The sequence below is a fragment of the Anopheles maculipalpis genome, chromosome 2RL, assembly GCF_943734695.1.
Source record: "Anopheles maculipalpis chromosome 2RL, idAnoMacuDA_375_x, whole genome shotgun sequence".
NCBI classification, from domain to species: domain Eukaryota; kingdom Metazoa; phylum Arthropoda; class Insecta; order Diptera; family Culicidae; genus Anopheles; species Anopheles maculipalpis.
The window spans coordinates 5,919,911-5,932,373 of record NC_064871.1 but is presented as its reverse complement, the minus strand read 5'-3'; the positions used below and the strand labels follow the sequence as shown (position 1 = coordinate 5,932,373).

Genomic DNA, 12,463 nt, shown 5'->3' with positions numbered 1-12,463 from the left:
GCTTTCGCGATGGCTGATAATCCATCAACCAACAATTCTACACAAAATAAATCCAACAATGCAGGACCATCGAATCGCCGTGATGGTTCATCAAGGGGACGTAGTGGTTGGCGTGGTAATTGGCGTGGCAACTACCGCGGATATCGTCACCAGTCCAATGTACCCAGGGAAAAGCCGATAGGTTTTGCACTTCCTTCATCTGCTGGCGAAAGTTCGCTTGGTGCGAGCAGTAGCACACAAACCAGTTCGTTTTCCACCAGCCTAGCAACTAGTACATGTGAATACGCTGGTTGGAAGCTATATTTTCCCAAAGAAGGTACGGTACGATGGTGAAGTGAACCATGAAATGGCTTCTTGTACAAAGATTGACCTACTCGATTTATTGCAGATTATTCGTCCGGATCTAAAACGGTTCATAATGTGCGAGCGATGCAAAAACATTACAGAGACTTTGCCGATCTGTACGATCTGCCGTTGGTGATGAAAAATTGCTGGTTTGAGCTAAAGCTGGATGCGTGTGACAACGATAAACAACTGCGTGCGCAATGGTCCACTCTACGGCAGGATTTAACGGACAATCCCGAAAACACACTTGCCTGCATCGGACTGGCCATGCACCAGACGCTTATGAAGGAACAGTTCTGCAGTAGCTCCCAGCGCGATGCAAACCTCTGTCTTCAAACCATCCGACCACGGATAGTGGGCTTCGGACCGGAAATTTCGATCGGTTCGATCAAGGTGAGCAGCTTCGGTAAGTTGGTATCCGTGCGAGGAACCATCATCCGGGCGGGTGCATCACAAATCATGAACACTTGGTGTGCCTTTCGCTGTGCGTTGTGCAGGAATGAGCAGGCCGTCCAGCAAAAGGATGGCCTATACACCACACCAACAGCCTGCCACAGCGGATGCAAGGCCCGGAGTCATTTCGTACTTCTGCATCGGTCGGTATTCACGCGCATGGAAGCGTATCAAACCATTCGGCTGCAGGAAACTACCCAAGGCTCACGGACCGTGGCCGGCAGTGCGGCCAAAAACATCGAGATAGAGCTGACGCACGAAATGGTGGACAGTGTGTGCCCGGGTGATGATGTCACCGTGACGGGTGTTTTGAAGGCCCGGTCACTGGAACCGGATGGAACGGCAAGGGCGAGTTTGTTCAAAGCTTACATGCAGGCGGTGTACGTACGTAGCAATAAAAACGTTTTGGCCAACTGGAACCGACTGGCAGATTTCACCGAACTTGATATGGAAGCGATCCAGATGATAAAATCGGAACCATCTCCCTTCCGACTGTTGGTACAATCGCTCTGCCCGTCCATTTATGGACACGAGGTCGTTAAAGCGGGACTTTTGCTTGGACTGTTCGGTGGACATGCGAATACCGCTCGTACCCGTGCCGAGATACACGTGCTGGTCGTTGGCGATCCGGGTATAGGCAAGAGTCAAATATTGCAAAGCTGTGCCAACGTTTCGCCACGCGGTTTATTCGTTTGCGGGACCAACTCTTCTAACGTTGGACTTACCGTGACCGTTCGGATGGAGAAAGGTGTCGGTGCATCGTTGGAAGCGGGCGCACTGGTACTGGCCGATCAGGGCGTCTGTTGTATCGATGAGTTCGACAAAATGTCCGGTCATCATGGATTGCTGGAGGTCATGGAGCAGCGTTCGGTAAGCGTAGCAAAAGCGGGCGTTATCTGCACGGTCCCGGCACGGACAACGGTACTCGCCGCTGCCAACCCGGCCGGTGGGCACTACAACAAAGCGAAAACGGTTTCGGAAAATTTAAAACTTCATCCGGCACTTTTGTCGCGATTTGATTTGGTATTTATTCTGCTGGACCGTTCGAACGAGCGAAAGGATAATCTGCTCACCGCACACATCCAAAAGGTGCACGGATTGTCCAAAAGCTGCTCCACAACGGCCGCTCAAGTATTCTTTGAAGCATCCGGCAGGAGTTTGTCCGATGAGGGTGCGGAACCTCCGCTGGAAGAACGGCTACGGCTAGCGCCGGGAGAAAAGCTGGACCTTGTGCCTCCGGAACTCATCCAAAAGTACATCGGTAGGATATTTTTTTGTATTAAAAATCCACAAGTACATTCTAAAAGAAAGTAAATTTCTTTTTGTTACCAGGATACGCCCGTAAAAACGTACAACCCAAGCTAACGGCAAAAGCAGCGGAAGAACTTCGCGACTTCTTCGTCGAATTGCGCCGCTCACAACACGAAATGGACATGATTCCCGTCACAACGCGTCAGCTGGAAGGTTTGATTCGGTTAACGCAGGCACGGGCAAAGATTGACCTATCGCCTGAAGCGACGGTAGCGCACGTGCGCGATGTGTTGGCTATCTTGCGGCAAAGCATGCTGGATGTGTTCAGTACGGACGATGGTGATCTTCAGTTTACCCGCCTAACGAATGGTAGCGGAACAAGCAAAACATCGTTGGTAAGGAAATTTGCACGCGTGCTCTCGTCACGATCGGCCGTGACCGGTTCCACACTGTTTACGGTGACCGAGTTGAAGCAAGCAATGGTTGCTGGTGGCATTGTGGGTAATTGTAATGAGCTGATCGATACGATGAACATACAGGGATTTTTGCTGAAAAAAGGACGCGATTGTTACAAATTCATCATCGATTGATGGATGAAGGTTCCTCGCGACATCAGGAACGTAACGGAAAACAGGCGTCTCATTATGGTTGTTAAAATCTCGATTAAATTTTATTTATGTACAATCAATGTATATTACTGCTAGCGTATCCTTCAAATGTTCCTATCCGAATTTAGATTCGATAGTCACGGATCGAATTAAGCCTTTATTATTTACACGGCCGTATTAGCATCCATCTTAGTTGTCTGGCGTGGCTGTTGCTGATACACTACAGTTCTTATCTATGCAACGGGAACTATGGCTACACGTTCAAGGATCGCAAGCGTTAGGCCAACGAGGTTCGGTTTGCTTACATTCGTGGCCTGAATGCTGATAGTGGGACGGATTAACACAACTACTATGTACATGGGAAGATCGCATGGATTGGTTGTCGTTGTCTCACATCGATGGACAGAACAATAAATATAAAAACATCCGCTTACGCTACAGAGGACCGGAGGCGTGAACACTGGAACATTGGTTTGTCGGATGGAATTCAGCCCTAGGAGATGCCCATCAAAGCGAGACACGCTCGAATCATAGATCTACGGAAAGGGAAGTTTCCTCGTTAGTTGAGATTAATCCAACTCCACACTCGCCAGGACTCCTGGACGAGAGTTCCACACTTACTCATAGTTTCCTGTTGAATTTCCACCTTATAACTGGGATTGTCATACGCGGCATCATTCTTCCTTGGTGGTGTAATGGTTGCGCTCTGCACACGACGCCTCGTCAGTATGAGAAGCAATATTAGGGTGGACATGACGGCTAATGCTGCAATAACAGCGACAACCACCAGAGGACCATAGTAGTCGCCATTCACGGCACCAGACGCACCGGCCGCTGCAAGTTTATCTGCGGGAAGAACAGAAAAAAATGGTGGCATTAATATCTGTAAAAAGCACTCGCGGCATCTGTACGGCTTTATACCTGTCTTTCCTGGCACAGCTGGTCCACCTGGTTTGGTGATAAAGTTGACTACATTGCTTTTCTTAATGCTACCGTTCGTGAGGTACATCTCAAGCCACAACCGATATCGTGTGCCTGGTTTGAGGTCCGTTATTAACGTACCAGTCGTAGAGTCGTGTTTAGCAACCTTAAACACACTGCAAAAGAGAGAAAGAACATACGATATTACTTAATTTTACTCCCCAAGAAGAACAAGTTCCTCCACCCTGTACCTAGAATCTTCCTTCCCGCTATCACTCTGGTAAATCGCACGATAGATGTTGATGTATTTGTCCTCCGGATACGGCACACCGGACCAGCTAACCTCAACGCTGGTTGCCTTAATTTTGCTCGCATTCACAACCACCTCGAACCCGTACACATCGATCCGTTCGGCCGTGATGATCTGAAGCATCTCGCCAGCCCGCACCTCTTCTCCATGCCCCGGGAAGGGAATGAAGAAGATACCCACCTCGTACCGTGTTTGGGGTTGTAGACCCTCCACCGTGTACTCGCTCAGTGCACGATGAATGAGAGGAGTCGCATGGTAAACGACACTATCAATTTCCCTGTACCGCAACTGTATGCCATCGACGTAATCAAGCTCCTCATCATCCAACTTTCTCCAGTTAATTTTGGCCCACGTCGAGTTAACCTCGGACGCGCGTAGCTCCGGATCCTGGATGATCTCCTTGAGGAAGTTGGTCGGATGGCTCATCTGCGGGAAATGGCCGGTACCGATACCGATCGATGGTGGCGTAATGACACGATCCGAGGGCGTACGTACAGTGTACACCTGACTAGACGGTTGCGAGTTGACGTCACGCAGAATTAACGTTATCTTTACGCGATACTCTGTGTTCGCGTTCAGCCCAGGCAGCTCAAACTCTAGCTGAGGTGTCGCGATAAGATCGTCCGGGGGAGCGAAGACTTGCGACTGCCAGGTGCTGGTGTCATTGTTTCGAGTCCGTGTGTAGCGGAGTTCAACGCGTCCATGCAACCCAACGTACACCTGCGGGACCAGGAAGATTACACGCACAGTGTTCGAATCGATAGCATCGAGGGCGAGCACCTTCAGATCAACCTGTAGGGCAGAGAACGCTAACCCTCCAGGACCCGCCACACCTCCAGGACCTGCAAATAGTAATTGCGAAAGTATTAACCGGATGTGGCGAACACGTGAACTAACCGAAAACCGTAGTAGGAAGCAAGCAGTTGTGCAAAATAGTCGCTAAAGCGGATAGGATATTGTTAGGAACTATGGTAGGGAAGCGTATGTGAGGGGAGGGCGTGCAGTAGAAAATGCGTATGAACCTGCGGGTGCCGATGGTGGTGAATGTTCGTGCGGTGCAATGCCAATATCTACGTGTGAGGGCGCATGCGGATCCGTACCGTACTGGTTGTAGTTGATGCCATTGCCCGTCCCCGTTGGCTGAGTGCCTACCGGAAGCTGAGGTTGATAGGGGGAAACGTTCGGTGGAAGATTCTGACCATGCAATAACGGAGCACCCTGGGATGGGTTGAGATTCGGGTCCTGTGAATGAATGTGCTGCAGCAGCTGCTCGATGCGGATATTCGGTGGCAGGCTTCCTGGGCCGTTTGGACCAAGTACGTTCAGCAGCTGCTTGTCCAACCCAACCGGATGTTGTCCCGGATGAAGAATCGGTTGCCCGCCAACGGTTTGACCCGTTGGTTGAGCACCATTCCCACCGGCCAGTGGATGAAGGTAAGGATTAAAATCAGCTCCATAGTGAGGCTTTATCTCCGGTCCATAGTAACCGGGCGGACCAGGACGCTGAACACCGAGTGTGGCTGGTTTCATGCCCTCCTCGTAACTGCCGTAATCGTATTTACCGGCATCATCCGGCAGCTCTGGCTCACCGGGTTGAGTTCCGCCGAAAATGTTGTTAAAGTGATCCTTCTTGTTTGCGTCTTCTTTGGTGTACTTCTTATGCGGTTTTTCCTGTGGGACTTTGGGCGGTTTGCCATCGATCGTGGGATAGAACGGTATAAGCGATGGTTCCTTAGAGTCCGTCGCCGTGTCCGGATGTTGCTTCTCCCTGTCCGCAGGCGGTTTGGCATCTGCTCGTGGTGGTTTCGTAGGCAGGAACTGATTGATTGTACCGGGCATTAGCAATGGCTTAAGTACGTCGTTCCCTGTAAATGCAAACCGGATGATGATGGTGATGGCAATATGAGAGAGAGAGAGAGAGAGAGGGTGGTGCATTCATGAAGAGGTGGATCGCGAAAAAGGTGGTCATTGGTAGTGATAGTGTAAAGAAAACAAAACACACACATATACACATTCGCAAACACGCTGTTCAGGCACAGAAGTGAGTTTGATAAGGATTAATCAGGCAATAATTGGCAAGCTATGCCTCATCACTTACCACTTGCGATTCCATTGTCAGCAGTTGGACTGCACGTCCAGTGTTTGCAACACTCTTCACCAGGGATCGGCATTAAGCGAGCATTTCTCGAGCTGCAAGGCAGATGAGATGGTGGCGATGCAGGCACCGGAGGACATGCTGGACGACACTCGACGATACCCGTATCGCAGTAGCAGTGCTGTTCACACCCGGTCAGATTGCTCGGTATGTCCGACCAATTATCAAACAGCTGACCCTTATACTCGCAGGTTCCATTGTCGATGCAACGCATCCGCTCGGGACAGCAGCGTGGAGCGATCGCACGGAAAGTGGCCGGATCCGGGCCCCACTTGAGACAGTGCGGATCGAGCACGTCCAGTCCAAACTCCGAAGGACACTCGATCTTCGCACAGTGTACACCACCGTCCGTACAGAGACAGAGTGCGTTACACTCGTCGTGGAACTGATCGTTCAGCTTGTACCGACGACCCTTGAACTCGCACCCAGAACCACTCATCGACGAATGGTCGGATGAGGGATGTGTGTCCGGTGGCATATTCTCCTCCGGCTCTGTCGTTGTCGATGGTGATGAGGAAGAAGAGGCCGGTGCCATCATCATCATCACGCCACTACTCTGTTCGTGGTCATCGAGCGTAACATCGCAGAACTCGCGCTTGCAGCACGGATCGTGCGGATCCGGCAACACCACACACTGTTCCGAGAGTGTTGCATTGAGTGGGGCGCAGCGTGGTGCACATTCCATCTCACCATCGCTGGTACAGGTACAGATCTGGTCGCAGCCCACCTCCATCCGTTCGTTGATGCCGTACGAACGATTCTTGTAGATGCAGCTCGTCACGATCGCTTTGGCCGTAGTTGTCTCCTCCGACACGGGTGTTGGTTCTTCGGAGGTGAATAAAAAGAGAACAAAAGCATAGTTAAGGGAAGGTAATGAAGTCTTTGAATTCCGTAGCATTACAAGATGTCTTCATCGAAACCTAAACGATCGAAGTGCGGCAAAGTCCGCCAGATTCATGGTAGCACGTTTGCAGACATCAGAAACCAATGACCACACCGCTTGCGGACTATGATGTAAGAGAGCTCACACATTTAGCACATTTCGAATGCAAACCTTGTTTGCGTATTCGCATAATCAACCATCTCATCTTAGTTCCGCGTTCGTGGCCAACACCTATTCGTTCGTTCGATTGCGCCATTCGAATTGGAGTTCTCTTCGCAACTCTGCTGCACTACATTCAATTTCTCTTCTCGTCCCGTAATTACGATGCTTTCCGAGAGCAGCGCCAAACTTACCGACACGTCCATCGGTGAATCGCTCCGAGGGGCAGATCAGTGTGGCACAGCATTCGTCCGTCTTGGAGGGATTCTCGTAGCACCCAGCAGTCAGCACCGTCTTGCCACGCTTCACAAACGGTCGACCGCAGCGTGGTTCGCAGCGCCATTTGCCATCCTCCTCACAGTGGCACCGCTCGTCACAGTCCTTGTCCACGGTGGCATTAGTCTGCAAAGTGAAAGAAAACCGAACGATCTTTGTAAATTTGTTGCCGCCATACTAGAAACTCGCATCGCAACGCGATCGCGTTCGCACCAGAAAGTGATAGTTGTTTGAGGAGTTCTTGAAGATCTGTGATGATGACGACGCAACGTGCCGAACCACTACCACGCCGAAGCGAGGTAGTGGTGGAATAGGTCGGTAGACAGCGCTACGTAAGGCATTGTCCCACGCGATCAACCGGTTCGAATGGTAGCTTGGTGGTGGTGGTGGTGGTCGATTGTTGACAAAAACGCGATCACCGACCAACGATCGACGAAATAGCAGAGAAAATGATCGAATGTAGGTTAAGTGCTTCTTCACCATGCGCTCTGTCGGAGGACCCCCGGTGCAGGTGAGCACCGATGGGCTGTATGTTTCGCTGCTAAGCCACAAGCACAAGTAGAACACAGCACAATGTGTTTTTAAAAATTGGAATCTAAAGATGCCTAAGGCGCATCGGTTTTGAATATTCGTTCGTCGTGTTCTCATGTCGCTGACGTGCTGGGCTCGAGTGGGAAATGATGCCATCGTGCCGTCGACATGGGAACACGGTTAAAAATTTATCTTCTAATGAAGTCCCTAAAATGGTAATGATGAAAAATCGATATTTCACATCAAACCACGCACCGGATTCTCACGGTTTGCGCTGTGGACGAGAGTCACGAAAGTCACGTGAGGTTTAAGGGTCAATGAAGAAAGAATCATTGAGACATTATGGGTGAAATAAGTCGTTTTTCAAATCTGAGTTCTGCATACTGTATATAATTTTTTACGGTGAAGTTGCCCAGATTTGATACGTCCTGGGAACTTAAGACTTAAAGTTAAGAACCATCAAGGCTCCCTGTCATCTATAAATCATTTTTAAGTGTTTTTATGCTCCCGGTAACAAGTCTGATTTATGAGCTACCATCCACATTTCGTTTTAGCGGGTCTAACCTGCACAAGAACCCTTCACCAACTGCTTCTCCCTGTTCCAAGCTATTAAAGCAGACACTTGAAACATGTAACGGATCAGGAACTAAAAAGGCTAGAACTAGCAAATAACTCCACACCACACCTTTCCTGCTAATCAACTTGTTTAGAATATAAGTCTTTAAGAAGGCACAATTGTTTTGAGGCACTCTTCCATGACCAACGTTGCTTAATCTATTTCGAAAGGTAGGCAGAGGTCCCCCAAATATATCAGACTTCCGTTTAAACAAAAACCTCAATGTTCTATTGCATCCGGTTAGCGTGGTTTAAAAACTTCACACCATGGGACTGCTGGCATAGGTTTTCCAAGCCCCCCTGCAACAGACAAAGAAACTATGGCACAATTGCGTGGTACGAGTTCAAGGACAACCACCTGCTTAGCCGCACTGTGAGGCATCGTGAACTCATCGTGCGAAGGAAAATTCATTGCTCTGATTGTGTGCAATGTGTGAGTGTGTGAGGGCACACATAGAGTAGTACTAGGGCAGCGAGATTAAGCGGCTTCCCCCTGTTTGCCCTCCTAATGTGACCCACTTTACAAGCCCTTCTTCTTTGCCTTGAAGGTATCGGTTTGCGTTCCATTTATTCGCAAGATTGTTGTGGATGCTCGCGCGCGTGTACCTTAAAGCTGTCTTGTTGCGTAAGGGGGTAGCAGCTCAACTGAGATCTGTTCGTCAGGCTTGAAGACTTAATGGGAGAATGCATCAAGCATAACATAAAGTACAGCAAGCACGCACTGCTGTTAAAGTTAGTGATTTATGCTATGCGCTTAGGGATTTTTTAGACTTAGTTATCTGGCACGATTGCGTGGCATTCCTGCGAATATGTGTCACTGTAATGGTGATCGGTGAAGGTTTTCGGTGCAGTCACCGGTCCGGTAATTCAAGGTGCTCCCATTTGACAGCAGCTTAGATGTATGTCTGTATTGCTGCGTATGCTCTGCTAGACTCGATGCTTGGAGGTTAAAAGGTGAGCTAAAAAAGCGCCTAACTAGGCACCATAGACTGGCTGTGTAAGCTGTCGTAAGCGATCATTATTCAAATGACTATGGAGCAATCGCGCGTATGTTACGTGTACTTCCAACGGAACTAGTGGGGAAATTTTCATAACATCCGTCCGGAATCACGTCACCGGCGGTGAAGTGGTTTCGTTCTACAGCAGTAGCAATTCTGTACCACCACCACCACCAATCGCCCAGGTGAACTACTTTCTACGCTCCGTTAACCATTACCACCCTAGAATCTTTTTTTCGAGTCACAAACAAACAATTTGATTAGCAAACCAACATCTCATCATCGTCCAGAGGGAAATGGATGAGTTCACACGTACCTTGTACTCAATACCGTTGAATATACATTCGCCCGGTGTCACCATTTCGATGGATTTCCCTTCCGGTGTTGCCGACCCACCGAGGGCCATCTCTTCCCTCGGTTCAGTTGAATCCGTCGACTCCATGCTGATGTCGCTGAGGTCATCGAACGTCGGTGGTTTCGTTGCCGGCTTCATACGTTCGCTCGGTGGCGGTACGGTGGTGACCAGGTTCGGTGCGGTAACGAAATTGATCGGTTCGCTCGGTCCGAAGCTGATCGCCCGGCCGCGCATTTCCGCCGACGCACGTACATCGGACATCTTGAGCAGCTCCTCGGAAGAACTTTCGCCGCTCGGTAGGAAGTGGTTTAGGATCGATGGTGGTTTTTCGCCGGCCCGATCGTTCGCTTCCTCTTCGGGCGATTTGACGTGCAAAATAACCGGTTTGGTGGTGGTGATGGCGGTCGGCGAAACATCTGACACGTTCGCTGGGCCGGCCGTGGACGTCGTTGTTGGGGTGAGGTCGGTCGCTATGGCGAGACTCTCGACGGTACTACTCTTGACCTCGGACGAGGTGGTGCTTTCGGTCGGTAGTGGATCGATGGTTGGTGGCGTTGTTGTGGTGGCATCTTCTGTCACGTTGGGTTGATCAGTTCCTGGGAGCGATTCATTGCTATCGGGAGATTTCGTTGCCAACGGTAGTACTTCTAACGGGGCTGCGGCATTGGTGGTTGACTCGGAGGACTCTAATGCGTTTGCAATTGTGCTGGTAGCGTCTGTCGTGAGATCACTCCCGTTCGCCGTCGTTGTTGATGGTGCTGGAGCTGTGGAAATAAAAGCAACGGATAAACGACATTAGATACACACCGAGAAGTGTTGAGATGAGGCGTGAGGTGTCCTACATTCGCACGCTACACACGCATGAATGAGGCAATGCGTGGCCATTCTCAGCCTCCATATTGAAGCTCGTTTTCGATACCGTTTACCTAATCTGGCATTCTTCTTGGTCCGGTGCAAATTAACTTGTCCCGGACCCGGAGCACACACATACACTCACGCATACGGTTTTAATGAGAAAGTGTCTTCATGTCTGAGCTTTTGTGCTCACCCTTTTAACGGCCTTTTAGTACCAACCCACCCATCAGCTACACTAAATTGGTCCATGGTTTTGCGTGCGTGTACATGTGGGAAAAATGTGGCATAGTGGTACGCCACCAGGGGGCTATTTTTGATAGTGGACTTTCCCTTCGATTCAACACTCGGTTGATACGGTTGCAACTTTCTACTGGTGTTAAAGAGTCGCTCAACTAGCTGGCACATGATTGCTTCATTAACGTGAAACCCTTATGAGCAGTTTATCGAACAACGGCAAGCAATAGAGTTTTTGCATGGCCAAACACAGACACTTCCGACGATACGTCTGGATGTTGTTTACAAGCTTAAATAGACGCAATCTCGAGCTTTTCAACTTTGTTTACTAAACTTCAACCGAGGAAGGTTGTTGTGTTGTCTACAAGGCACAACTCATACTGCGCCTCACAGTAGCATGACATATTTAACCAACCCCGTCAAGCATCAAAATTCCACAGAAGCTTCGTCTGCCCTCTGACTGAACTGTGTTCAATACAAGTTTTCTACTATTCACGAACTGGAATTGTAATTAGCTTCTTCTTCGTTTGGACGCACTCCGTGCTCCGAACAAACATGAGGCAAGAAAATGATTTCCCAGGGTTACTATTTGAAACACGCTTGCGATCGTCAACCGATCGCCACGGTCATTTGAGACTTGATTTGGATCTTTGAGACAGCTCATGCAAGTAAAGGCTGTAAGGTAATGATGTTTTCGGAGGGTTTTCTGATTATTGTTGTCCAACATCATGCACTGGAATGGGACAGGTTTGGGGAACGAGGGAAGGATGGTTTTGGATAGCAAAAAAAAAAAAAAACAAAACAAGAACACACGTTGATGAGAGTTGTAATTCGATTTGATTGATCATTGAGATTGAGTCGTAAGGGAACGGAGGAATAAAAGGGTTGTAAAAGAAGAGAAACAGACGAAGAGCACTGTTGATTTCCTTTTCGTTCGTTCGTTTTTGTTGGTTGGAGGTTATTAAAGGGGTTTCTTTAATTTCCTGTGGTGTTAATGATTTGAATGCGTTGTTGTTGAAATAATTCGTTCGTAGTTTAATTTAATGAAGCATTTTGGGTGCTTACGCCTAAATGTAGACAATCTGTCAATGTGTCATTCGGTGGAAGGGTAGTAGTATTAGTGTAACCGGTCGATTACTATTATCATTAGAGTAACGCCTAAATATAGACAATCAAGCCTTGGAACGTACCTTCCGCATCCTGTGCCAAGGTTGTCCAGCTCATTAGGAATATTCCTATTAGGAGCACCAGTCGCCCTTTAAACGTATCCATTTTAGTACACCTCTTCCGAACCATTTGCGAACTGTAGCAGCTGTTGTCACGCCTCACTCCACTCCACACTTGATCCGTTTTATTACGCCACACACGCAAACGAACTGATCACTTGTCACGACGTATAAATTTGGGATACAATTCGAAGAAAAACAATCGAAACAATCTGATGTTGCTTCTTTTTCACTTTCAGCACTCACGACGCAACGCGATTACGGTTCACTGCCTGGAATTAATTCGAT

The 12,463-nt window shown here is 48.9% G+C and overlaps 2 protein-coding genes across 2 annotated transcripts; one reads left to right on the top strand and one right to left on the bottom strand.

The window, feature by feature from the left end:
* Nucleotides 1-9: 9 nt before the first annotated feature.
* LOC126557105 (DNA helicase MCM8-like) lies at nt 10-2,640 on the top strand. The gene is made up of 3 exons (XM_050212768.1): nt 10-316; nt 389-2,059; nt 2,131-2,640. Exons 1-3 carry the CDS (start codon nt 10-12, stop codon nt 2,637-2,639), a joined length of 2,487 nt encoding a protein of 828 aa, XP_050068725.1. The 3' UTR covers nt 2,640.
* Nucleotides 2,641-3,109: 469 nt separating this feature from the next.
* On the bottom strand, nt 3,110-12,255 carry LOC126559670 (putative epidermal cell surface receptor). Its single transcript, XM_050215840.1, has 9 exons — nt 12,140-12,255; nt 9,822-10,624; nt 7,280-7,487; nt 5,987-6,868; nt 4,911-5,753; nt 3,830-4,730; nt 3,579-3,754; nt 3,279-3,503; nt 3,110-3,193 (listed from the first exon to the last, which is right to left on the bottom strand). Exons 1-9 carry the CDS (start codon nt 12,243-12,245, stop codon nt 3,186-3,188), a joined length of 4,152 nt encoding a protein of 1,383 aa, XP_050071797.1. The 5' UTR covers nt 12,246-12,255; the 3' UTR covers nt 3,110-3,185.
* Between the last annotated feature and the right edge of the window lie 208 nt (nt 12,256-12,463).